At 42.0% G+C, this 27023-nt stretch overlaps 1 protein-coding gene across 11 annotated transcripts in view; it reads right to left on the reverse strand.

Moving 5' to 3' along the window:
- NPAS3 (neuronal PAS domain protein 3) overlaps positions 1 to 27023 on the reverse strand; it is a 630215-nt gene that overhangs the window by 11558 nt on the left and 591634 nt on the right. For all 11 annotated transcript variants that reach the window (XM_035109621.2, XM_060273003.1, XM_060272990.1 and 8 more), the window contains 2 exons: positions 18467 to 18660; positions 13722 to 13828 (listed from right to left, as the gene is read on the reverse strand). In XM_035109621.2, coding sequence (XP_034965512.1) covers positions 13722 to 13828; positions 18467 to 18660 — 301 coding nt within the window. The remainder of the gene's footprint in view (positions 1 to 13721; positions 13829 to 18466; positions 18661 to 27023) is intronic.

Here is a 27023-nt window from a genome sequence, read left to right on the forward strand (position 1 = left end):
GCAGCAAAAAGGAGTACAAATCTCCACGAACTCATTGAGCAAAGAATCCTGTGTGGACATTTCCGATGCACTCAACATCAAATTGTGTGTGTGTGTTTAAAAAAAGTTAAATTTCTATGTGATTTATTCATAGCTCCTGGGTAAACCTCTTTGAGATTCTGGCTATTTGAAAGGTTTGGGAAGATACGGTACCGTAGTTCTTTGATCATTCTTCTTCATTGCAGGCGATATCAACTACTGAACTTACACATCTGTTTCTTTTGATCTTGTCAAACAGAATTTACAGTCCTCAGATGAACCAAATCTCCAATGGTCAGCAGGGGGAATGTCTGCTGAGACTTTGCTTAATACCAGAGCAAAATAAATCCACCAAAGAGCTGCGGAAGGAACTGTGGCCTAAGGGAGTCGAAGATTTGAGCGTGTTAAAGCCAAAAGTCTCTGCACGGTGTCTGAAATTGGTCCAGAAACGGAAGGACAAGTGAAAACAATCACTGTGCTTAAAAATGCTTAAATATACGTACAGATGTTCAAATGTGTTTCAGAAAGGCACCTTGCCAAGTGAAAACGGGCTATGTAGCTAGATACGTTTTTCTCCGTGAAAGGGGAGAAAGCTATACATCACCCGCTGGAATGAGGTAGTGTGTGTTTGGCATGGATTTAAAGAACGAGTTTGCTGTTCTTAGGACTTTAGCTCGTACTTCTTCCTCTCGCCTGTATTTGTTCTTAATCTGGCAAAGTCTCGCACACTAGAGGGCACTGTGCATTCACATACATCTCTGCTTTTGGCATGTCCTTGTCTCCGTCTGCTAAAATGAAAAACCTCTAACTGCTGTAATAAATTTGGCTAAATTAGCTGCTAAATGGTTATCTCAAGTAATATGTATTTGCATTAATCATCTTGCTCTAAACCAGAACAAGCCAGAGTCCTAAAGACGTAGTAAATTCATATTGTCCATTTAATTATGGCTAATAAGTGCTTCATATACAATAGTTTCATGAAGTACATTTTGATTTTTTTTGGGGGGGAGGGAAGGAAAAGAGGGGTAAAAGAAGTCACTTTGAGGAGGAATTGTATTTAAACCTGTTAAACGTCAAGCTCAGAACTGGGACCGCATCTTTAAAATTAGCTGTACCTTCATATCAAGAAAACGGTATCAAAACAACCTGCGTTTATCAGCACCCGAAACCTGGGCATGTTCATGTGAGGCTAGGTTTGTATCAGCATCAAAATCTAGACAAGTGTGGAACTGCGGTTTTATTTTCGTAGAGAAGAAGAGGAAGGCGAAGGGAATGAGGTTTTCCTCTCTTTTACGCTCCCTTTTCACACAGGATCCCATGTTTCCCAACTGGTACTAGGAGCACCTCCCATTACATCCCCTCTGTTCAGGCTCCTTACCTCTAGCAAAATGGGTTGTGGCTGTTACTTCTAAACTCAGCCCCCCTCCCCCAGCTGGTGTTTTAGCTGCCCCCTGGTAAAATCAGGAAGTACTTGAGTTCAAGCTAAGCAGCTTCAGTGGCAGCTGTCCAATCCCTATGACTCTCCACCTCACTTGCACCAGACTGCAAAACTATAGGTAGGTCTTGTTTTGGGATCAGGCATGATATACAGCAAGCAGTGTTCATCAGCTGAGTTCAAGGCACACTCAAGCAGCACTCCCAATAGCATTTGGGGGCTGAAACATCACTCCTTGCTCTGCAAATGAATAAATTTGTTTGTGACAGATAGAGGAAGTCAGAAAATGAGGAAAATAATTAAACAGAGACTAGATGCTTCTTTTGTGGGATGGAGTCATAGCTGCCAAGTTTTCCCTTTTCTCGCGAGGAAGCCTATTCAGCATAAGGGAAAATCCCTGTAAAAAAGGGATAACTTGGCAGCTATGGATGGAGTTCCTATACCAATTCCAGCTTCAATAGCAACAACCCCTTTGCAAGACTGTTTGCATTTCTTATTAAAAGCTAAAGGTTGCAATTCAGCTGGCTGAAGATCTTTGTCAAATCTCCAGGCGTTTGCAGCCAGAAGTAAGCACTACCGAGCGCAATGGAACTTACTTCCAGTAAACTATGTAAAAGATAGCATCCAGGCTGATCTTAACTCATCAGGCGTTTTGCTATATACTGCTGGTCTTTGGTGTGTGTGTGTGTGTGTGTGTGTGTGTGTGTGTGTGTGTGTATCTCTGTGTGTGTACACACACACAGTAATAGATCAAGACTCCTTCTTGCATGGCTATAGAGACTGTCATGATGAGCCTCTGCACTTCCAAATTTAACACGACACCAGTTCCTTCCCAAAAGCTCTTTTAAGATGAAAGGGAACCATCCCCATTGTAGCTTAAAGCATGGGTTTTCAAGGGCCGATTTAAGTATGACTTGGTCCTCCATAATTTGCTTCACCAGAGGCTGTAAGTCGAGATGGGTATTATTATTATTATTATTATTATTATTATTATTATTATTATTATTATTTTATACCACGGCAATTTATAAAAACACAAAAATACAAAGAATAGTAACTAGCAAACCAATACCCACCCACCCCACACACAGTTGAAAGGGCCATAGATGGTTTATTTAGCCAAAGACCAGGAGGAGTGTTTTTGTCTGGCGCTTAATGATATGTAACAAAGGTGCCAGGCGAACCTCCCTAGGGAGAGAATTCCACAAACAGGGAGCCACCACAGAAAACGCCCATTCTTGTGTTGCCACCCTCAATATCTCTTGTAGAGGAGGCACATGAAGAGCAGCCTCAGATGATGATTGCAGGGTCCAGGCTGGTTCATGTGGAGAGAGGTGGTCCTTGTGGTCTTGAGCCATTTAAGGCTTTATAGGTCAAAAAGGGGCAGAGGAACCAGAGACCAAATTGCAAACACGTGCTAGATTATGGAGAAAGCTAGAGAGTTCCAGAAAAACATCTACTTCTGTTTCATTGACTATGCAAAAGCATTTGACTGTGTCGACCACAGCAAACTATGGCAAGTTCTTAAAGAAATGGGAGTGCCTGATCACCTCATCTGTCTCCTGAGAAATCTCTATGTGGGACAAGAAGCTACAGTTAGAACTGGATATGGAACAACTGATTGGTTCAAAATTGGGAAAGGAGTACGACAAGGTTGTATATTGTCTCCCTGCTTATTTAACTTATATGCAGAATTCATCATGTGAAAAGCTGGACTAGATGAATCCCAAACCGGAATTAAGATTGCCAGAAGAAATATCAACAACCTCAGATATGCTGATGACACAACCTTGAGGGCGGAAAGTGAGGAGGAATTAAAGAACCTTTTCATGAGGGTGAAAGACATAGCTGCCAAGTTATCCCTTTTTTAAAGGGATTTTCCCTTATGCTGAATAGGCTTCCTCGCGAGAAAAGGGAAAACTTGGCAGCTATGGTGAAAGAGGAGAGTGCAAAATATGGCCTGAAGCTCAACATCAAAAAAAACTAAGATCATGGCCACTGGTCCCATCACCTCCTGGCAAATAGAAGGGGAAGAAATCGAGGCAGTGAGAGATTTTACTTTCCTGGGTTCCATGATCACTGCAGATGGTGACAGCAGTCACGAAATTAAAAGACGCCTGCTTTTTGGGAGAAAAACAATGACAAACCTAGACAGCATCTTAAAAAGCATTGACATCACCTTGCCTACAAACGTCTGTATAGTTAAAGCTATGGTTTTCCCAGGAGTGATGTATGGAAGTGAGAGCTGGACCATAAAGAAGGCTGATCGCTGAAGAATTGATGCTTTTGAATTATGGTGCTGGAGGAGTCTCTTGAGAGTCCCATGGACTGCAAGAAGATCAAACCTATCCATTCTGAAGGAAATGAGCCCTGAGTGCACTGGAAGGACAGATCATGAAGCTGAGGCTCCAATACTTTGGCCACCTCATGAGAAGAGAAGACTCCCTGGAAAAGACCCTGATGTTGGGAAAGATTGAGGGCAAGGAGAAGGGGACAACAGAGGACGAGATGGTTGGACAGTGTTCTCGAAGCTACGAACATGAGTCTGACCAAACTGCAGGAAGCAATGGAAGACAGGAGTGCCTGGCGTGCTCTGGTCCATGGGGTCACGAAGAGTCGGACACGACTAAACGACTAAATAACAACAAGGTCAAAAACAGCAGAGGCACAGTGCCTCAGTCTTATCTGGATTGAGTTTCAGTTTCGTGGCTCTCATCCAGTCCATAACTGAGGCAAGACAACAGTCCAGCACATCCACTGCCACATCTGCAGATGTGATGGAGAATTAGAGCTGTGTGGCACCGGCATATTGCTGGAAGCATTCTCCACAACTCCAGATGATGCCACTCACCGGTTTCATGTCAATGTTCATGGAGGATAAAATTGAACCCTGAGGAATCCCACATTGAAGGTTCCATGGGGCCAAAGAGCACTCCCCAAGCATCACCCTCAGGAAACGACCATCCAAGTAGGACCAGAACCACTCCAAAGCAGTGCCACCCTGCAACTCAGACAGCAGCTCCAGAAGGATAGCATGGTATCAAAAGCTGGTGAGAGGTCAAGGGGAATTAACAGGGACACATTTTCCCTGTCTCTCTACCATATAGGGCGACCAAAGAAGTTTCTGTGCCAAAACCAGGCCTAAACCTTAACTGAAATAGATCTAGAAAATCGGTTTCCTCCAACAGTGCCTGGATCTGGTCCAGATACTTAATCCCTCCCCCAAATGCCCCTCAAAGTATTGTTCCTCAGCTCCTGTTATTTTTGACCCTGTTCTTTCACAGTTAACCTTATTCCCCAAACTGTTTCTTTCATCTTCCCTCCTTGCTTCATGTCTTCTTCCTATATAGCAGCTCTCTTAATTTCTATTCCCACTTATTTAATTCTATGTATTTATTTATTATTATTTATGTATTGTTAGTAACAATCTCTTCTAATTTTCTCCAACACCTCTTCTTACCCTTTGCACCCCCCCCCTTCTGAAGCAGCTGAAGTCAGGGTGGAAAGGGGAGGTCCTCCTCCTCCTCCAACCCAGCTCCCCACCATTCAGGGCCACCCTCCCCCCATTTCTTCCTCCTCCTGCTGCTTCAGAACCTGTTGATCCAAACCCGATCCCAACAACACTACAGGGCTTTTGACAATGTCTCACCATGGTGGGGAAGTCTGTGACGAGGAGCTTGCTCATTCTGCTGTCCACATGCTAGCTAATGGTCAATGGGCAACTTCAACCCCCCTGCTCTCTGTTCTAGTGGCCCCTGTCTTTAAAAGGGACAGCCTTTCAAAGAAAGAATTGTTCCCTGTAGAGTAGGCAGCATTTTGGGGGTGAGTGCTGGCCCAAGACCTTTTGCTGCCTGAAGCAAAGCCTGGATGCCTTCCCTGTGCCATGGCCGACACTTCAGTATGTCTTGCTGCCTTAGCCAGATACCAATTCTTGCCTTCATCTATCCCACCTGATGAAGCTGTGTTATTAAAAAGCTGGGTTTTTCTGGGTACCTTAGGTGGTCTCACCCATCTGTAGGGACCCTTGTCCAGTCCTATCCTTTTCCCTGCTTGGGGGTTCACTGACCCAGCACACCCACATGTAGGGTACCAACTTTATTCATGGAAGGTGTGATCACATATTTTCCATGGGTGGGATTCAATTAATAAGCCCTGTCAGTAGAAGCTCACACAAGTATGTCCCCTTGTACAATGGGGATTCCCCCTTCCTCCCCCCTCTGGACCCCAAAATTGGTCCAGCTGGGTCATGTGAACCCCCAGAACAGCATGCAGGGGGAAGAGAGGGGGAATTGTTCTGCCTGGTAACCTGAAATGCTTGCCCTGATGGATGCACCACAAAATTTGATTCCTCTTCATAGAACGAGAGAGAGCAAATGAACTGGCAAACTTGTATATGCATTTTATTTTGACTCGAAAAACTTTTTGACAAAGTGTTTTGACATTACAATAAATTGACAGCAAGTTCAGTCTGTTCTATTTTGTAGCAGCAGCAAACATTTGCAATTTGGGTTATAGTGTTTTGTAAACAAGCTATAAGTTGACCAGATTTCTGCATTTATATCTAATCAAAAGGCTCTTTTGCTTTTTTGTATTCATGTCTGAGGAGCAATTCTCATTCACGGAGTGGTTAAACTGCATGGCTAAGCAAAAAGGTGGCACAATACTAACTACCTACTGTAAAGCTTTTCTGTCAAACCACGGCTGCATCTGTGTTGAAACAGCAATTTTATGCAAATTCTTCTGAGTTTGTAATTGTTCTGATTGAGGTTTGGGAAGAAAAAAATTGGAGGAAAGGCTTCCCTACAGGTTTTAATGTATTAGAATATCTCCGTTCAGCAAAATAGTTCAGCAGTTCAGTATTCTGATCAACTGTTGATGAAATAATCAAGTGATTGTGTGCACATTTGAGAAAACAAGGACCTTGGAGTTTTAGGAAGCAGCAAGAGTGCACCTCTTTCAAATACATAGCTTTGAACTTCATAAATGCTGCCTCCCTTGCAATTAATAATGAAGGCTGCAATCCTGCACATACTTATTTTCAGCTAAGTCCCACTGAACTCAATGGTACTTGAGTAGACATGTATAGGATTAAATCATTAATTCTCATAGCTTTCCTTTGAAATGCATGCTTGTTACCATTAGGAAAACAGACATGGTGTGAGATGAGTACTGGAACACATGTGAACTTATATTTTAGAAAACCATTTTGTTGCAGGCATCACTGAAGTTACATAGCTGTGACCACTCTGTATTTTTACAAAGCTGGTGCTCATTTCTCTTTTCATCACTATGTAAACCATCAGTTATCTTAATGGGATTTAAATATACCGGTATGTGAGGGAGAGAAGAGGAGGCCATCATGGCTAAAGCAATTGAGGGTTCTGGTGTATGTCTTTCACTTTGTAACAATTTTTGCTATAGGGATGTCACCAGTGAGTGTCACTGTAGACAATGGGATGACCAAAACAGCAACAAAATCATGTTTCCAAAGTTGATACCAAATAAAGCCAATTTAATCAAAGACAATTGCCAACCAAGAGCAGACGTTCTCTTGGAAGAGACCTTTATATTATCTATGCATTCATGTTTTGCTAAAAACTGGTTGCAAGATTTTGTTGAATCCATTTACAATGTTATCACTTATTTTGTTAGAATGCGAAATACACACTACATAGGAAGCGCTTTATGAAGAGAGTACAAAATCTATAGAATGATTTATCTTGGGGCAAATATACTGCGGAGGACTGCACACCAGTTCTAACAAAGGGGTGCTAGCTTTGCTTTGGAATTTTGCATGCAGTGAAATTACAGCAAAAGAAAGTCACGCTCTTCCCAGGCATTTAATTCTGCTCATAAAACAAAACAGGTCAGTACAAGTTTGTTCCCAGAAATGTTTTTGTTTTTTTAAAGAACACAGTTTCTTCCTGTAAGGCTCTTCTGAGAAATCAAAGCCAAAAGCTTTCTAAAGAGCGAGTTGTGTTTTATAGGAAGGAAATAGTTTAATTCAGTTTGAAGAGGAGATGAAGAAATCTCATATCAAAAGCAGTCTTTTAAAGTGAAACAGCTTACAATAGGACATTTCACTAGGGTACAAATGCATTTAAAAGCTACAGTATATTGTGTATTCAGGTAAGTATAGAGTAAATAGGAAATGATGAGATCAGCTTACAGTGAAGCCTTCACATCCTCGCTGCCTTCACAAAGCCCCATTATAGTGGAGGAAATTTGGAGGCTGAATCTGTGCTATTTAGTCCTTCTGCAAAAATAACCTTATCAATGAGCGTAGGGAACATTGATATTCAATTTGTCCTGCTATGAAAATATTGTTCATTTATCAGGAGGAGGAAAAGCATCACAATTGGATACCTAGCTGTAAATACCAGTTCTCTTTTTACATTCACAAAACTGGCAGATGAAACATGAAAAGGAATACTGACTCTTTAATCTCCTCTTCTCCACCTAAGGCCCAAGGCAAGCTGACAGGGTAACTTCATTCTGGAAACAGAGTAGTGCTTCTCCTTCTTTTTTAAAAAGAAAAATTCTGGATTACTTTTTCTTCTGCATTTGAAAAGTGTGCACTATAGGGGGATATACCTGGCACTGACTTAAAACAAGAACAAGTTTCTCTATCTGAAAAGTTACAGTACTTGATGCTTACAGGAAGGTCATTTTCAAAACCCATGGGGGGAATAGCATCAGAGACAGAAAAAGTACATTAAGTGCCTTATTTGTCTGAAACAGATACAGTATTTTTTTAATATAACAGCTCCCAGATTCAACGGAGCCTTTGATGTTTATCTTTTCTACAGATTTCATAATTAGCGAGCTAGATGTTTTGAAAAGTAGGCAACTGCTAATTGAATTTCTATTTAAAAAAATACCCACACAATATTTAGCAAACTTCTGTTATGCTTGATACCTAAATGAATTATGAGCTCAACATCCAGAGAGACCACCTACACATCATCTCCTTTCTCCAAAAAAAAAAAAAAAAAACCCAGACTGGAGAGATGTGTAGGAAACACGCAATACCTTCTGGTCCCTGAATGCAGTTTTATCTACATCATGGAAGTTGTTCATTAATGTGATTGTGGCCTTACTTAGGGATGAGATAATCTAGGACAGGCATCCCCAAACTTCGGCCCTCCAGATGTTTTGGACTACAATTTCCATCATCCCTGACCACTGGTCCTGTTAGCTAGGGATCATGGGAGTTGTAGGCCAAAACATCTGGAGGGCCACAGTTTGGGGATGCCTGATCTAGGAGAAGCATTCTCCATCACCATGGAGAGCCAGTATGGTGTAGCGGTTTAAGGGTATTGGACTAAGATCTTGGGAGACCAGGGTTCAAATCCTCTCAGGCATGAAGCTCACTGGGTGACTTTGGGCCGGTGACTGTTTCTCTGTATAACCTACCTCACAGGGTTGTCGTAAGGTGACAGGCATAACAATGTATGCTACCTGGAGCTCCTTGAAGGTGAGGTAGGATATAAATATAATAACAATGATACTATTATAATAATTTCTGAAATAGTGCAAGTTTGGTGAGGGGTAACAACCAAACTTTGTGTGAATAATAACTTCCTATGAAACCTCTGTTGAGCTATTTCCTTTCTTACAAATGGGCTGGCTCCAAAGAACAGCAAGGAGAAAGGAAATAAATGGCCACTAGTTAATAATGCACATGCAAGTGCTTGCACAATGGTGTAATAGATGTCAGGGACTAGCAAGGCTCTGAGGAGTGTGTGACAGAGGCAGGGGGTCAGGGGACTGACCCAGGAGAGGGGGCCAATGATTTATGGTGCCACCCACAAGAGAGGAGCCCTGAGGTCATGTCTGGCTTGTCTTATCTGATCCTGTTGCCCTGAGGAAGATGAGGGAGGACCTGAGAGCTGACCAGGGACCCAGGCAGCTGGTGTGAAGAGCTCCAGTCCCAGGGCAAGGATGTCTGGATCCAGAGTGGTGTTCTATTGGGGGGGGGGTCTTCTCCCTCTGCACCTTCTCTGGGGAGACTTGGCAGCGCTGAACACTAACACGAACCCTGGCATTCTGGACAGGGGTGCTGCTGACTAGAATGGACAGAACAGTATCAGAGAAATATTTGAGGCTTTGCCAAGTGGACAGAGTCAAAGTGATCACCTCCTATATCTATCTATCTATCTATCTATCTATCTATCTATCTATCTATCTATCTATCTATCTATCTTTGAGCCATTGGCTCCAGGCATCCTTCCATTTCTTTTCCCCTCAAACCATTCTGTGTAAGCAGACTCCAAAGAGATCAGATGGACTTAAAGTTAAATTGAGCAGAAACCAGGAGACAAGCTTCCCGGAGTTCTCTTAGTTCAATGTAGTGTTCAATGAAGGAGAAGAATTATGTGGTTGACAATATGCCCTTTTGCTGCAATACATTTTGGTGTTTACATTCAACTATAACTCTTTTCTCAAGCAGTGCTATGCTGAAATCTGTTCTTCAATTTCTCAAAAGTTTTCTTCCCCTGTTTCTCTGCCTTATTCTCAGGTCACTTTTTAATTTCTTTAGCATTTTTGGGTTGGGTTTTTTTTTTGCTCTTACCTCATCACTGTGAGGTGGTCAATGGTAGAGTGTGTGTGTGCTAGTAAACATTTCTGCAGCATTTTGCAGCCTCCTTGGCTGCTAGCACTTCCTGCCATGGAAAGGGCCCTTGAGAGGAGTAACCTCACATTCTCCTCCCGTGGACTTTAATCAATGTGTGGAAATGGAAGAGTACAGAGCGCGGTGACCATTGGTGAGGTGAATTGTAAGAAAGTTAACACCCCCGAGCCACCTCAAAATGTGTAAGTGCAACAGAAATCCTGGACCCCACCCATGGGTTGGTGTGAAAAGAAAGTGGGAGGAATTTTCAGCACAGCACTAAATTTAAGCAGGGCCACATCTGCCATACGGTGGAATGGAGTGGGAAACAGATGAAACAAAGAATTCATGTCTGAATAGCAAGATTAAGTGTTGTCCCTAGTAGGAAGAGGCACCATTTAGGTCATGGGTAGGCAAACTAAGGCCCGGGAGCTGGATCCGGCCCAATTGCCTTCTAAATCCGGCCTGTGGACGGTCTGGGAATCAGCGTGTTTTTACATGAGTAGAATGTGTCCTTTTATTTAAAATGCATCTCTGGGTTATTTGTGGGGCATAGGAATTTGTTCATCCCCCCAAAAAATAGTCTGCCCCCCAAAAGGTCTGAGGGACAGTAGACCAGCCCCCTGCTGAAAAAGTTTGCTGACCCCTGATTTAGGTCCACTTCAGGCAGCAAAAGGTCTTGTGCAGGCAGGGGTTTTGAGAACCCTTGGTCCACCAATGTGCCATTCTGTGTTGTGTGTGGTTTTTTTTTCTTCATTTCAACTGCAACAATAGCACATTTTGCATCAAAAGGTCAGTGTCTGTCTACGCGGTAGATACTTTGGCTGACCAGTCACTCTTGCCAATGCTTATGCTGCAAGATAAATTCTCTCTCCATTGTTGGTCTGACTTCTAAGTTAGCTCACTCAAAAATCATCTAAACCCAAGACATACTATCACATTAATTTAAAATCAATCTCTTTTGCTTTAGTGATTATCATAAACTTGTACAACAGTGACATTCATTTGTATATTTTAGCATTTCACAGCAGCCACAAAATGCAAAAGACTGACATTGGAATCAGTTTGATTTCTTTTATGATTGAAGATATTAAGCACTACAAGAGCATTGAAATTTCGATATGATTAGGATCAAAATTCCTCAGGATCAAAACACTCCTTTTTTCCCCCTACAGTTTTACTAATTGTGTGCTACTTGACATTGTAGAGTTATTCCACAGCATGATAGCAAAACTTGTGAAGTGTGTTTTTACTGTCAAGAATTATCGAGTCATTCTATCTGGGCTTTTTTATGTGCTTAAGGTTATTAAAAGAACAAGAAAAATATAATTGATATGTACAAGTTAAAAGGCTTAGTTCATTTGTAGCTGGGAGACTGAACCACTAAGTAATATTAAATGTGTCAATAGAAATCTTCAAATGAATGTACACAAAAGCAGCCATGTACGTGTGTGTAACTGGTTTTGGAGAAAATTCTTCTCTCTGAATTGAAGGGCAAGATCGCTTGGCAAAAAGGAAGCAGTGAATAAAATGGTAGTGATGAAGCAGTGTTGTTGTTTTTATAAAAAAATCTGGATTATTTCAGCTACTGGAAAACAGATAGGAGTATATCAGAGAGAATGCTACCAAACATATTCATCAGAGACCTTTGCTTTATGGGAAATGAACTGCCCTTGCTCGCTGTTCCTAAAGAATTGTGTTTCTTATAGCTGTAAATCAAGTCCTGAGGAAATAGGAGGATGTTCTCCAAGCAATAGCTAAGGGTGAGAAGTATCTTTTTGTCAGAGTCAGGTTTATGAATTTAGACCTCAATTAAGATTCCAAAATGGAAAAGGACATATTCTATCTGTGGCTACGCAATGCTAGTGACAATGTTCCCACAAGCAATATATCCATTTTTTAAATCCTGGTATATTGTCCTATATTCGCCCAGAAGTATATTCATGACATCCTCTGGAGGTCTTGACTCCTCTACATCCTGTCTGGGTTCCCAGCCAGAAAGTACTTGATGTTACTGTTCAGTGAACATCATTAATTTTTTTCAATTAATTGAGGAGACACATGCTTCTACAATATGTGACACCCATTCATTCTCCCCCCCCCCCAGTTGCAAATGGACTTGCTAAATCAGAACAGGGCAACACTGTTGCACTAGAATAGTGCCTCTTAAAGTGCCTTTTTCATATATTAAAGCAATGGGATGTATATTCATTAGCTTTGTCCCTCTTATGGTTATCTGAATGCAGAATACTAATACTTTTTAAAACAAAAAACAAAAAACCCAGGCTACAAGGGGATTTATTTGACAGGAATTTAGCATGGAGTTGATAAAGAGGCCCCCCAACTTTAAATAGTTTACTCCAGAGCAGTTCCTCAGCATTAATTCCAGCTATGTTAGATAATTGCAGCCAGGGGGCTCTGCCAGTGGAGAAGCAGAGCATTTCCCCCACTCTTCCTTATCGAAGATGAGGGTGGAATGCAAATACACCCTACCAGAGGCCCAAATACTTCTGACGCTGGTTGTATAAAAATGTTCGACCACAATGTCCTATGTGCTCAGCATCACATTTCAACTGAGCCTCTGATAACTATGCATGCAGCAATATGCACAGTGCCCGTAAAATGATACATAAAGCAATAGCAAACTCATTAGTAGCATAGCAGCTGAGGTATGAAGGGCTGTATCACTAGTCAGCTTATCTCACAAGCATTCTCAAATAAAGGACCTGTCCATCTAACACGACTGGAAAGCCAGTTGCCACAGGAGCTGAATCATGTCCTGCTGCCCCAGAAAAGTTTTACCAGAAAGCAATGATTCTTGCATGCTTTGGGGACCCTTTCGAGGCCTTGTCCACACTTATTAACACTCATAAATCACTGTTCCCAGCAGTCTCCCAACCTGATGGCACCACCTGCCTTTTAAAACTATTCTTTCTTTTCCGCAGCCCATTTTGGGCCATAGGGTGTTGTGATGGTCACTAGTATAAATGGCTTTTTAGACAGACCTGTTCCCCGTAAATTTATATATTATATCAACTGTTAGCTACGATAACTAAGGATTTATACTGACCAAGGTTGCAATCCTACGCTTATTCAGGTGGGGGTAAGTTATGTCAAATTCAATGGGGCTTACTTCTGAATAGACACATAATAATAATAATAATAATAATAATAATAATAATAATAATAATAATAATAATTTATTATTTATACCCCGCCCATCTGGCTGGGTTTCCCCAGCCACTCTGGGCGGCTTCCAACAGAAAAATAAAACACAATAATCTATTAAACATTAAAAGCCTCCCTTCTAAAAGTCTGGTAGTTGTTTTCCTCTTTGACATCTGTTGGGAGTGCATTCCACAGGGCAGGCGCCACCACCGAGAAGGCCCTCTGCCTAGTTCCCTGCAACTTGGCATCTCGCAACGAGGGGACCGCCGGAAGGCCCTCGGTGCTGGACCTCAGTGTCCGGGCAGAATGCCCAGTGTCCGGGCAGACACATAGGGTTTTACACACAACCATAAATGATTGAGGGGAGGGGAGCATTTTACAACAGAACCACTCCCAAGGTAAACCACAAAGAAATGTACAACATGCAAGGAATAGTTCAAGAGCAGTTGTAAGGCCAGTTTTTTTGACATGCCTTGAAGTACTTACAGTCTAAGTGACTGTGCCTGATCCCTTCCACATCTTCAGCATGAATGAAGTGGTAACATCTCTTCCCTACGATATCTACAGGGGTCAGATCCATGTAATCACTAATCCTACGAAGGAAGAAAATAGAGCACATAAGTTGAGCAATAAGTAAGTAAATAATAATATAAGAACAATGCATCATGTTATATCCACACCCCAAAAACAGCACGTGTTCTTGAAATTCCAGTTGCACATTACCTTGCTATGCTGGCACATTGATATGTCCCTAGCCCATGCTCTTATCTGTGGACACAGGAAATTCTAAGGTTGGTTCCTACAAAATGGGCATCTGAAGAAATGTTTTTCATCACTGCAGGACACCCATGACACTGCTGCTTTCTATGCACAGATGAGGCACAAACTAAGATTGTGATATTTTCCGTTTGTCTCTTTTAAAGGAAAGCTGCAGATACCAGCCAGTTAAATTAAATGCAAAGCAAATCTTTGGTGGGTCCACTCATGTCATACAACAGCCACTAAGATAATATAATTCCTTAAAATACAAAGCTCCTCATTAAAAGAGCAAGATAATTCAAGGTTACATAATAAAATGAGAACATGCTATGCTTATGCTAAATGATTAGAGATACCTTTCATTTCAACAGATTGGTCTTCTATTGGGTATATTCATGGGGAAAAAAGCTTCAACTGTTTCCTGGCACAAAGTCCAAAACTGACATTTCAAGCGATATAATTTAAATGCTGAGACATACAGATGCCTGGGGGTGTTCTCTTTTCTAGTCTTATTCAGCTGGGAGCAACGCTTTCACTCCTGGCTCTTTCAACTGGGACTTTGTGGTTTACTCCACACAGAAACTTTTAAATCCTTTCAGTACCCCTTTCTGCTCTATGCTCTGCTCAGCCTCTCTGTGTATGTGTATGTCTCTGTCATTGATTGTCCAGATGTCAATGTCCTCAGGCTTCAGTGGAAGCGGAGGGGGGGAATCCTCAAAATTGAAAATCATGTTGGGTGAATCAGTCTTGTCTGCACAAACATTTGAAATATGTTCTACACACACACACACACACACACACACACACACACACCTCATTTAGAAGACATAATTCATTTTTTATGCTTTAAATTCTGCCACCCACAAATGCCTCTTTTAGAAACATTTAGCCATGAAGATCCCAAGGGTACATTTTGCAGGGCTGCTCCCCTATGGCAGAGGTTTAAGACTAGTTTAGAGATAGAGCTATCAAAGTACAAACAGGGTTCACACATTTACAGTGCAGAGATAACCAGCAGGGTGTTACTCCCTATAGTCACTCTGAGAGACAGTAAGAACTAGGTGTGATAAAAATATTGCAGTGAATTAGGGAACTACCTGGCAGGTTCTCGCTATCTGGCAAAAATCACTTACTAAAGTGAAAAGGTGGTGTGTGTGTGTGTGTGTGTGTGTACACACACGACTGCTGCCTACATCATCTGGAAGCAGGAGAAACCACGATACTCTGCTTCCTCTATTCTGCCCCACCAGAGGGGATAACACACACTTTTGTGTAGATTGATGGAGACCAAATTGTCTCCAGTCAATTGTCAGGTGTTGCAGGATTGGAAGGGGTAGAATAGAAGTCTCAAAAAAATTGAAGTGGTGCAGGAGAAGCTGGACAGCTAGGCCCACCCCCCCAATCCCATTCATGACAGACTGCAGGTTTAGTATGGCTGCGACAGGAGGTAGGACATTCCTCTCCAAAAGAATATGAGAAGAGCCCGGCTGGAACAGGCCAATGGCCCCTCTAGTCCAGCATCTTTGTTTCACAGTGGCCAACCTGATGCCTATGGGAAGCCCAACAGCAGGAGCAAATGTGGGCAAGCCAGTTACAAGAAGCAAATTGCTTTCTTGAAAACTGCCAAGTTTCAGTGCTCGGCGTTCTTGTAAATGAAGGTCACCAAAATAAGAAACTTAAGAGCAGATACTCCAAAAATTAAGGAAATCATTCTAGCATGATAAAGAAATGGAAGCCAGGACAGAAGTTTGTAGATGAAGGGGCAGGGCCACTGTGAACTCAGTGTTAGCACACGTGTTTTCATGTTGCTAGTCCCCAGTTAACCTGTTTTAACAGGTGATGGAAGCCTGTGACCGAGACCCTAGAGCAGGCATCCCCAAACTGCGGCCCTCCAGATGTTTTGGCCTACAACTCCCATGATCCCTAGCTAACAGGACCAGTGGTCGGGGAAGATGAGAATCGTAGCCCAAAACATCTGGAGGGCTGAAGTTTGGGGATGCCTGCCCTAGAGAATCATTGCCAGTCAGAGCCACAATACTGGGCTACTAGAGGGGAAAATGATCTGAGCTGGTATATGGTAGCTTTCTATGTCAGTTGGTCACATTGTGTTCCATGGGACAAAACAAATGGCTGCCATCACCAGATACGGTTAGGGTCCAAGCCTGCTCTCCTCAGAACCTGAGGTCATTAGGTAAGGGCAGGTGATTCCTGTGCTTCTAACATACATACGTCTATTTCCTCACCTAGCAACTAATAGTCATCCAATTATATGAGAGAAAAGTAAGTATGCTGAATTTGGAGGCAGCATCATGGTGGGGACAAAAATATTCCCAACCCTGATATTGGGACATGGCCTCCACTGAGACCTCAGGAGGGAAGTATTCCTGCAAGGGAAGCTGTAATGCATGGGACTTCTCTCCAACACACCTGCCAAACTGATTGGCATTTTGCTAGTGGGGAAATGAAAGGCACAAACCATTAAATTAGTGCATTGTTATTAATACTTGGGAAATATTAATTCTGTACTCTAGGGCAGTGTTTCCCAACCTTGTGCCTCCAGCTGTTTTCGGACTACAATTCCCATCATTCCTGACCACTGGTCTTGCTAGCTAGGGATGATGGGAGTTGTAGCCCAAAAACAGCTGGAGGCACAAGGTTGGGAAACACTGCTCTAGGGCACTTTAACATGTCACTGTACCTACATGAACAAAATCTGTTACAATCATTAGATACAGAGCTCCTGACCATGCAATTTAATTCTACACAAATGTGTACTACTGACCCGTCATCTGGCTTGAGCACAGTATATTGTAATCTCCAAGATTCCCCCCCGCCCAATGTGTGATAGCTGCAGTAGCATGTGCATAAAATTCATTTGCAAATTTCTGTACTAGGTCTTTCAAGTCAACATGAAACTCTGGTTAGTTGCAGGACTGAAAGACTACAGCTGTGTTCACACAACCACCCAAGTTCATTGACCATGTGTTGCATGAGGAGGGAACAGAATCCTGGTGCAGGCTTTGCCATGACCACAGCTACAAACTGTACATATGCTCAGGAACTCCATAAAAATCAGGGGTCCCCTATTTTGTGGACAAACCTATAGACTCCGTATGCAAAGTTACAGCAACCCATTGAATGCATGTAGATCAGGGACTATGCTGCTGTGATCCTGCTTTTGCCACTCACTGCTATTCCCAAAAAATCAGTGTTCACGGATGAGAACAGGGCTTATCTCTCTGTCCACATCTCTTTACAGGTGTAGTTCTGCTTACAAAGAAGTAGGGAAAGGTGATGCATACATCACCCATGTTGAGATTTCTAAACTGTTTATCAGCTCCAGAACTCCTGGATTTCACTACGGGAAAGACCCATGTATCTCATACAGTGGAAGGAGAGAAATAAACCTGGTAGCTTGATATATAAGTCAGCCCTAATCTACTGCCCAAACCAGGGAAAAACATGTTTTTACTTTTTTACCTTCTCGTTTCTACAATTCATGTATGCTTGCTATTCCTGTACCACCAACTTAACTATCACCTTTCCCATGGCTTCTTTGCAAACACCCCTGCTGTTCAACTGTAATATTACTTTCCCCCCTGACACGATCATGCACAGGTGCCTTCGCTGACCTACTGAGCCTATTTCTTGAAAGTCCAGCCAAGCAACAGAAGGTGCAGCTGTTCTGACTTAAAGTGATATCTCATGCACTTCAGTGTTTTAAAGTAAAGCCCCACTGGAAAGAGAGCCACCTGGTTGATGTTTTGTAACGGATTAAAGACAACTTACACTGTTTATACTGGACCATAGTTCAGCATTGTATCGCCAGTACCAAAAGTGTCTTGAATAAACGGTACTTGCGGAAAAAACGGAAAGGATGTACAGCTGCAAACTTTACAAATGGTGTTCTGCCTCATTGATGAGAAAAAACCATCTGAGAATGATCCAATATAGGATATGGCTTGAGAGAAAATTAAGAAAAACTTGAATGACTGCCTGCCCTTGGGAAAATATGCCTATCTGCCTGTGTGTTGTATGAATAGCTACTGCAGATGGGGTGGGAAAGGGTAGATTCTGTTATGATTTTACTCAGGCACTCACTGATGTACTCCCAAGGGCGCCAGTATTCCACTGTGCGAACTGCTGATCCAGAGGTTACCACAGTAGCTTGCAGTCAGAAAAGCAACATTTAAATTCCGGCATCCCCCTCCCTCCGTTAACTCTCTAGGCAACCATCAGTCAATCAATCTCCCACTCAGTTTTCCAAATCTCAAAATGAGGTTCTCCCTCGTCTGATTGAAAGAAGATACTTGGTTTATTTTCCCCACATAGCTTTACAGCTGGCATCATTATCCTCACAAGAAATCAGTACCCTCCTCCAGAATGTGTATTGTGGTAGAAGAACAGGGATGTTTAGATGCACAACACTGGAAAAACAAAACAAAACAAAACCAAAAGCCAAAATGCTGTACCTATTTTCACAGTAAATGATATTGAGGTCCATGTTTACTCGGGTAACAAACATGTGGCAGTCGATTCTGACTTCATTGATCGTAGGAGGGGGCAAGGCATGAGCAACAACTACAAGCCCCATGATTTGGCTAGGGACTGTCCGCCCATGGGACAGCGACACTCTCAGGCGCAACCTTCCTGTTATATGAATCACCTGCAAAACAACAAACAGTAAAAGGAAATCTCAGTAAATGCATGATACAAATGTGAAAGCAATCCTTTTAAAGGACAGCGCTATGATTGTAAAGAGCACTTAACTCTGCCAGAATTGTATTTAGCCACCGCCAGTATTAGTCTTAAGCTTATTAATATTGGCTGTCAACATGTCCTGAATGTCCTCATGGTAGGAAAGAAGAGAAGAAGAAGAACATAATATCCAAATGCTTCACATTTATCAAATCTAATATGCAAGCTGCCTCGGGTTATTGATCTTTTTATCTGTCTGCTTATTTATTTATTTGTTTGCAAAAAAAGAAAAGAGAGAGAGAACAAACTGGAACATGAAGGCAAGTAAGAAAGAGATTGGTGCTTTAAGTGACGATGGAAGAAATGGAACACGGATTTTAAAACATTTGGGGATTAAATTATAAAACATCTACAGCTGCAATTCAGAAACATTTATGGACCAATAATTAAATAAATTGCCAGCAATATATATATCACAGAGAAGCTGCTTTGCATTCTTAAATATCTTTGTGCATTTCTGATACAGGATACATGAGTCAGCAACAACCAACACCTTGCTGGGGCAACCCGGGTACTGTGAAAGAAATAGAAATATCTGGTATATGAATAAGAGTCGTTTATTGACGTTCCATTCTCTTTGTTTAATGGAGGGAATTTGTTGTTTGATGCAATTGATTTAGAATTTCTGATTTTTTATAAGTCAGCTCCATTGCAAGCATGGTCAATGGCTAGGGATGATGGGAGCTGAAGTTCAACCACACCTGAAGAGCTGAAGGTTCTCCACACCTGCCTTAGGTGAACAAAAGCATGACACAACCGACGCAAGCCCTGCCCAATGGCCTTTATTTAAACGGTTGGACTCCCATGCCCTGACTTGCTAGTTTCCACTGGGTTCTGCTCCCTGCTCCAGCCCAGGTGTCAGCATTTTTTAGCTGGAAACCCTTTTTGTCTATGATTTACAACTCTCAAAATCTACACTGTTTTGAAGTGAGAGAGGAAAATAGCCACATCATTTCTAATTCAGCTTCCCCTTGAATTTATGGGAGGACTTAAGCTGTGTCCTGTTTGCATAGGCATAAGAAACTAAAGATAGCCATTTTACCTTGTTAAATTGTAAGGAATCCTCTGTATTTAAAATACCTGTTTCATCCTCAGAGAACATCCTTGCATTTACTGTGTTTCTCTCCCTCCCTCCCTCTCTCCCTCCCTCTCTCTCTGAGGAAGAGTTTAATCTTTGTGGTTCATCCAATCAAGGACCTTTATGATGAGATGATAACACAGAAGCTGTCAGTGACAACTACAATAGGGATTTTTCAGAAGATGGACACTTCCTCCACTGATCATTTTTACCAAGGCACAGCAAGAGCCAAGAGAAGTTAGTTACTACTAATCTGTGCAGGTTATTAATGTTGACTAGGAGCTGGAAAGCTCCATTTTCCATTAGCAAGTTCTTAAGCGATCAACTACACAGAATGTCAAAAATAATTCAAGCAATGAGGACCAGATATAAACTACTATTTTTCTACAATTCTCCATTTTAAAAACTGCCTGAAAATTGTGAGCTATATATGTACTGATGACTATCTGGATGTTGTGGGTTTATGACACCCCACAAATGAGGTAATTATTGCCTAAATTCATATATAGTGTACCTTCAGAAGACGAAGTTCTGTATGAATATTTTAAGTTATTTCTAGAGGCAAGGATGCAAGAATACCATTTTAAAAACCCATTTTGGTGAGACCTCATTAACTAATGAAGAAATAGCTAAAAGAAATAGGATTTAACTTCACAGGAGGGACATTAATAGTATACTTTGCTCCTTCAAGCTAGGCTTACTTATATGCTTATTTATCATTATCTGTCTTATTTGATCATAATTCAGCTTTCTTGGGGGGAAATACAAATCTGTAAATGCTTGGAAATATACTGCTTTTTAATAGTTAACTAGAAATAACATGATAAATAATCTTGTAGTAAACACAAGATGCAAACTATTGTTATATGAAGAGTTACTATGTGTTTGAAGTTGGCGTTAACACCAAGGGCAAAACACTAAGATATGCCATATTTAAAGCCTACTTATCTTCTGCATATATGCTCGAAACAGTGTTCTGTAACATACTGCTTAATATCAAACAGATTTGATTTTGAACAAATGCTTATTTATTCAGTGTCGAAAGCCCTCCTCTAGCAGATTCCACAAGAAAGAAATCTAGTGCGTAATCCAGCATGTCTCAACCCCAAGGGCCTCGGTGGCACTAAATTACACCAATGAGTCCTTTGATTCCGTTGAGTTCTGTTGGAGTCATTGTATCATAGGGCAAAACTGGGTGTGACATGGGAGATCCATTACTGCATCTCCCAATTGTTCTTGTCTTTTCCTACTCTCTGCAGCTAATAGCAGATTGAAGGGGATTTCTAAAGGTAGACATGGTTAAGCCCTCCCTACTTAGTGCCCCCATCTGGGGGCAATATGTCCCCTCCTCCCTGGGTGCTTTTAACCACAGGGAAGGACATTAGAAAGGTTGACTGTCAGTCTCCAAAGCATGTCTAGTAGTTTAGCCTTAGCTTCCTCAGAATTGCACCCCACACCTGATGTAATACCCACATTGCCAAGCCAATGCCATTAAATTTCACTACAAGTGGAAACAGTTCAAAACAGAATCCAAATAATGTAGTGCTTTCTTTGTAGGTTCTGATTTGAGGACCACTCAGATCCACAGTCAGCTGGAGCTGCTTACACTTGAGATGCTCTTTGACTCTAAGGTCAGTTCATTCATACCAAATAAACTAGATCTCATTCCAGTCCCTTAAATTTGTTTCTGCCACAGTTATATCCATATCATCTGTCTTCCACCCTGCCTAGTCTTTTTCAGTGGTGTCTGAATTAGATTTTGCTGCACAGTATCAGATCAGAAACTTCAAAGAGGAATGGCAAACTTGAAGCGGACACGGAGCAATGGATTCAAACTACAAGAAAGAAGATTCCACCTAAACATTAGGAAGAACTTCCTGACTGTAAGAGCTGTTCGACAGTGGAATTTGCTACCAAGGAGTGTGGTGGAGTCTCCTTCTTTGGAGGTCTTTAAGCAGAGGCTTGACAGGCATATGTCAAAAATGCTTTGGTGGTGTTTCCTGCTCGGCAGGGGGTTGGACTGGATGGCCCTTGTGGTCTCTTCCAACTCTATGATTCTATGATTCTATGAACTGCATGTTACCTGATTGTCCTAAGATAGAAAGAGGCAGTGAAAACATAACCATGCTACACAGTCTGCTACCAGTTCTGTTGATTCCCCAATGCAAGATCCATGGCCTATTTCCCAGATTGGTTCTTCAATCAGCCAACACTGTGCCTTCCCTGGTAGCCAACCAAAGACGGAGTGCTCTGTTTCTTGTGCAGTTGCTGGCAAATTTTCCCCAGTAAGTAGCCTGCCCTTGGGGGGGGGGAACTACCTTTATGAGAAGGACCATAGCTTGGGTAAAAGCTTTGGTTCAATGGCAGAGCATCATACAGAAGGTCCCAGATTCAATTCCTGGCATCTCCAGGAATTGAGAGACCCCAACATGAAAACCTGGAGAGTTGCTGCCAATCAGTGTAGACAATACTGATGGGCCAATGATCTGACTCAGTATAAGGCAGCTTCGCATGTGCCTATAGCTCAGTGATAAAGTGCATGCTTTCATGCAGAAGGGTCCAAGCTCAGTCCCTGAAACCTCCAGTTAAAGGGATGTCAGGAGGTGACAGGAAATACCTCTGCCTGGATCCCTGGACAGCTGCTGTCTGTCAGAGCTGGCAATACTGGGCTAGATAAATGTTCTGATCTGGCAACTTCACCACTTCAGACTCTGAAGATTGAAAAGCAATGCTGAACATATCCAGGAAGTTTTATTTCATTGATCAGAGTGCTAAATCAAATCTATATAGATATGCATGCAGATGTATGATAACTATACAGATGATGGAACATCTGCATACCGGTAATGTCACGCACAACTAAAATGTACATTACACATTTTTGTGCTGAAATACTTCATTCCATAGTTAGAAAGAAATTCCAATTATCTTCACTAACATACTGAGGAAACTGTAGTTTATTTTACTTTGTCTGATGAGAAACTGAATGAGAAAGATGTTGAATGTGGATTTATGATGTATGTGGGGATCCTAGCAAGCACAATTTCTTGGACAAATATATATCTTTTCCCCTGCCATATGCTCTGTCTTAATCTGTTGGTGACAAGTCGTTCATACTCTCCAACTTCTCACAGAGGAAAATAGGGACACTTGTATATTCAGAATGCAACTATTTGTACACCAAGCATCACTACCCTATGCACACATCCTGGTCCACATTGCTCTTCTCTGCCTGCAGTTCATTTACTTTGAAATAGCCTGTCCTGAGGCCCTAGACTTCCCTTATACATGCAGATAGCAGAGCAATATATAATTTTTTTCAGTGAACACCAATACAATATCCAGAGGCTTCTATAAGGGCTGAAACTTGAAGAATTCTAATACAAGCACCTATCTAAAAGACTGCTTCCTTTGTATCTTAGCAGATGGTACTTCTTCACAGTTCCAAGTGGAATTACATACAAATCAAGTTGTTTTATATATTTCCTGTACACCAGGAATGGGGAACTTGCTCCAGCCAGCAGGCCTGATCCTGATTTCCCCCACCATCCGTGGGTCAAGCTGGACAGGCAGGTGAGGCCACCCACAGTGACATCAGCGGACCTGATTTTGCCCACATGGGTAATGGCACAGCTTTCAAAGCACAAATGATCAGCTGATTGCCAGGGTGTGAGACCCTGTGCATGAATCATAGAGTTGGAAGAGACCACAAGGGCCATCCAGTCCAACCCCCTGCCAAGCAGGAAACACCATCAAAGCATTCCTGACAGATGGCTGTCAAGCCTCTGCTTAAAGACCTCTAAAGAAGGAGACTCCACCACACTCCTTGGCAGCAAATCCCACTGTCGAACAGCTCTTACTGTCAGGAAGTTCTTCCTAATGTTTAGGTGGAATCTTCTTTCTTGTAATTTGAATCCATTGCTCTGTGTCCGCTTCTCTGGAGCAGCAGAAAACAACCTTTCTCCCTCCTCTATATGGCATCCTTTAATATATTTGAACATGGCTATCATATCATCCCTTAACCTTCTCTTCTCCAGGCTAAACATGCCCAGCTCCCTAAGCCGTTCCTCATAAGGCATCGTTTCCAGGCCTTTGACCATTTTGGTTGCCCTCCTCTGGACACGTTCCAGCTTGTCAGTACCCTTCTTGAGGTTTTGCAAACACTAATAATCAGCTTATATGCCTATAGGGTAGTGTTCTTTGATTATTATTATTATTACTAGTAGTAGTAGTAGCAGCAGCCGCATTTATCACACTTAATAGTAGTACAGTGGTACCTCTGCTTACCAACTTAATTCAGTCTGGAGGTCCGTCCTTAACCTGAAACCATTATTAACCCGAGGTACCACTTTAGCTAATGGGGCCTCCTGCTGCTGCTGGTGTCCATTTTCTGTTCTCATCCTGAGGTACAGTTCTTAACCCGAGGTACTACTTCCGGGTTAGTGGAGCCTGTAACCCGAAGTGTTTGTAACCTGAAGTACCACCGTATTTATCCCACATGTATTACAACCTATGTCTACAGAGTTCCAGGAACCATGCATGTGGCTATTCCATCTTCACAATAACCCTGTAGGCCTATGAGAGATGCTTAGGCTACATGACATGCCCAAGCCTAGCTGAATGCTTTTTTCTTTTCTTTTATGGTGGAGAAGGAGGTGCCCATTTCATATTCTGTACAATATTCAATACACCACACAGGATCTTGAATTTATAGTGTGATATTGCAGCAGGATTGTTTATCTGTATAGACTATCATTTTTCAACTGAATGAACCTAATCATGGGACGGGCCAGTATACTGAAGATTGGGCTGCAGGTTCAAGCTTTAATTCTCCTTTTATAAGTACCAGTTCTCAATTTACCTTTGAAGAATGGCGTCTACCAGCTATACAATTAATCCATTTTGAAATGTGTGCTTTCTTTCTTATCTCCTATCAATCAAATTTACAACAAACAAAACAACCTCACTTTCTGAAAATAAACAATGATACAGAATTTGTGTTACAGAAATTGAACACACATAGCAAAACCTGGATTTATGACAACCTAATAGGATAGGTATTGCCATGGAATCATAACTCACACCATTTTGTTTATTATATCACTCACTATATCTGAGACCAGAGTAATAATTCTTCTTCACCATCACAGCAGCAAATCAAATCGGATCTCTTAAAACTCTCCTTTCACTGTTTGTTGGTAATCTCATTTGCCATTTTTTATTTTAAAATACCATAGAACACCTTTTCCATTTGACAATCTGAATAACAAATCTGCTATCAATAAACTTATCTCTCTCTTTTTTTCAGGTTGCAAAGCAAATGAGCATTTCCAGACCACCAGTTCTTTAAGAAGGGTTAAGAAATATAATAAAATTAAAGTGAACACTGTGCAACCTGAACCTGAAAAAGGCATGAAAAATTGGTTTTTGGGTTTTTTAAAAACGTACTTGGCGTACTCTTATAGCGTAGGCTGCTTGAAGAAAGCTCTTGGCAAGAACATCAGAAGACGGAGCAACACTTTAAAATATGCTCAAGCAGCCAAATACAAACTGACACCGGGAACCCAATTGTAGGAACAAATAAGAAAAAAGGTATCTCAATTTAATATATGCCTACATAACAAAAAGATCAATGTTTACAACTCACGGTTTAGAATACTATGCAGCTGTCTTCAGAGTGAATACAGAGCAGTTGTATAATAAGAAATTAGAATGATCATTTCAAGAGAATTTCTCAAGAGCTCTTTTGATATGTAATACAACAAATATGACTATGGCTGCAGCCCTCTGAACTAGTCTGACTGGAGCATGTAGGATTTCTCTACACTGTGTATCATATTCTCAAAAAAACTAGAAATTAATGCATTAAATGAGACAGGGGTGAGATCAATTTAGAATAGACCGATTTAAGCTGGGAGAAGGATCTCTTTGATATGACCTCCAGAGCAGACCATTTGCGGGAGGATTCAAGATGAACTGATTTACACTTGGATATCTGTTTGCTGCATTTCTCCGCTTTTCAAGTATGAACTGATATGTCTAATGTCAGGTTATTAAGGTGTCATCTTAGGGATGGTCTGAAACCTGTGCCTGTAAAAAAGATTAAGAACCTTCGATTTCTTTGGCATTCTTGTTGTGGCTTAGATGATTCATATTAAGAGCGACTAGCATAGAAGTTATTTTTTAAAATGTTACTTTAACTGAATATTAATCAAACAGCCTCAGAGTCTTTCTTTTGCTGAAGCTGTAGCAATAGGGGTACAAACCAGCAGGAAGTTACCCTGCTCAGTCACAGATCACCTGCTTTGTATGCAGAAAATCTCAGTTTCAACCCCTAGAATCTCCAGGGAAAGGGATCAGTTAAAAAGATCAGATGGAAAAGACTCTGGAGAGCCACTGCCTGTAGACCTGGGATGGGAAACCTGTTCCCTTCCTGTTGCTGTTGGACTCCAAGTCCTACTGCCCCACCCACCATGGCCAATGCTCAAGGATGATGGGAGTTGTAGCCCAACAACATATGGAAGGCCACAAGTTCGCCATCCTTTGCAGCAGACAATACTGGGCTACATGACCTTGGAAACAAGGTGGGGGGGGGAGCTTACTACAGTAGGAAAGGCAAGCTCCATAAATGGTGGTGGTGGTGGTGGTGATGATGATGATGATAATAATAATAATAATAATAATAATAATAATAATATATTTATACCCCACCCAGCCACTCTGGGTGGCTTCCAACAAAAGATTAAAAATACATTAAAACCCAGTCATTAAAAACAGGGCTGCCTTCAGATGTCTTCTAAATGTCAGATAGTTGTTTATTTCTTTGTCATCTGGTGGGAGGGCATTCCACAGGGGGGATGCCACTACTGAGAAGGCACTGGCAGAGGAATAAGAGTGCGGGGGAGCGCCCCGCCCCCGGCAGCGCAATCCCGGCAGGGTGCCATCATGGCTGCCCCCCGCTCGTGCTGGGTGCCCCACCCCCTGCTCTCCACCCCCCGGTGCCGCAGCACGAACCTCCGCCACTTTGAGAAGGCCCTCTGCCTGGTTCCCTGTAGCATTGCTTCTCACAGTGAGGGAACCGCCAGAAGGCCCTCGGCGCTGGACCTCAGTGTTCGGGTTGAACAATGGGGGTGGAGATGCTCCTTCAGGTATACTGGATGCTTCTGCCGCCTCTGGCCCCTCCTTCCTGGCTT

Source organism: Zootoca vivipara, chromosome 1 (assembly GCF_963506605.1).
Source record: "Zootoca vivipara chromosome 1, rZooViv1.1, whole genome shotgun sequence".
Lineage (NCBI taxonomy): Eukaryota > Metazoa > Chordata > Lepidosauria > Squamata > Lacertidae > Zootoca > Zootoca vivipara.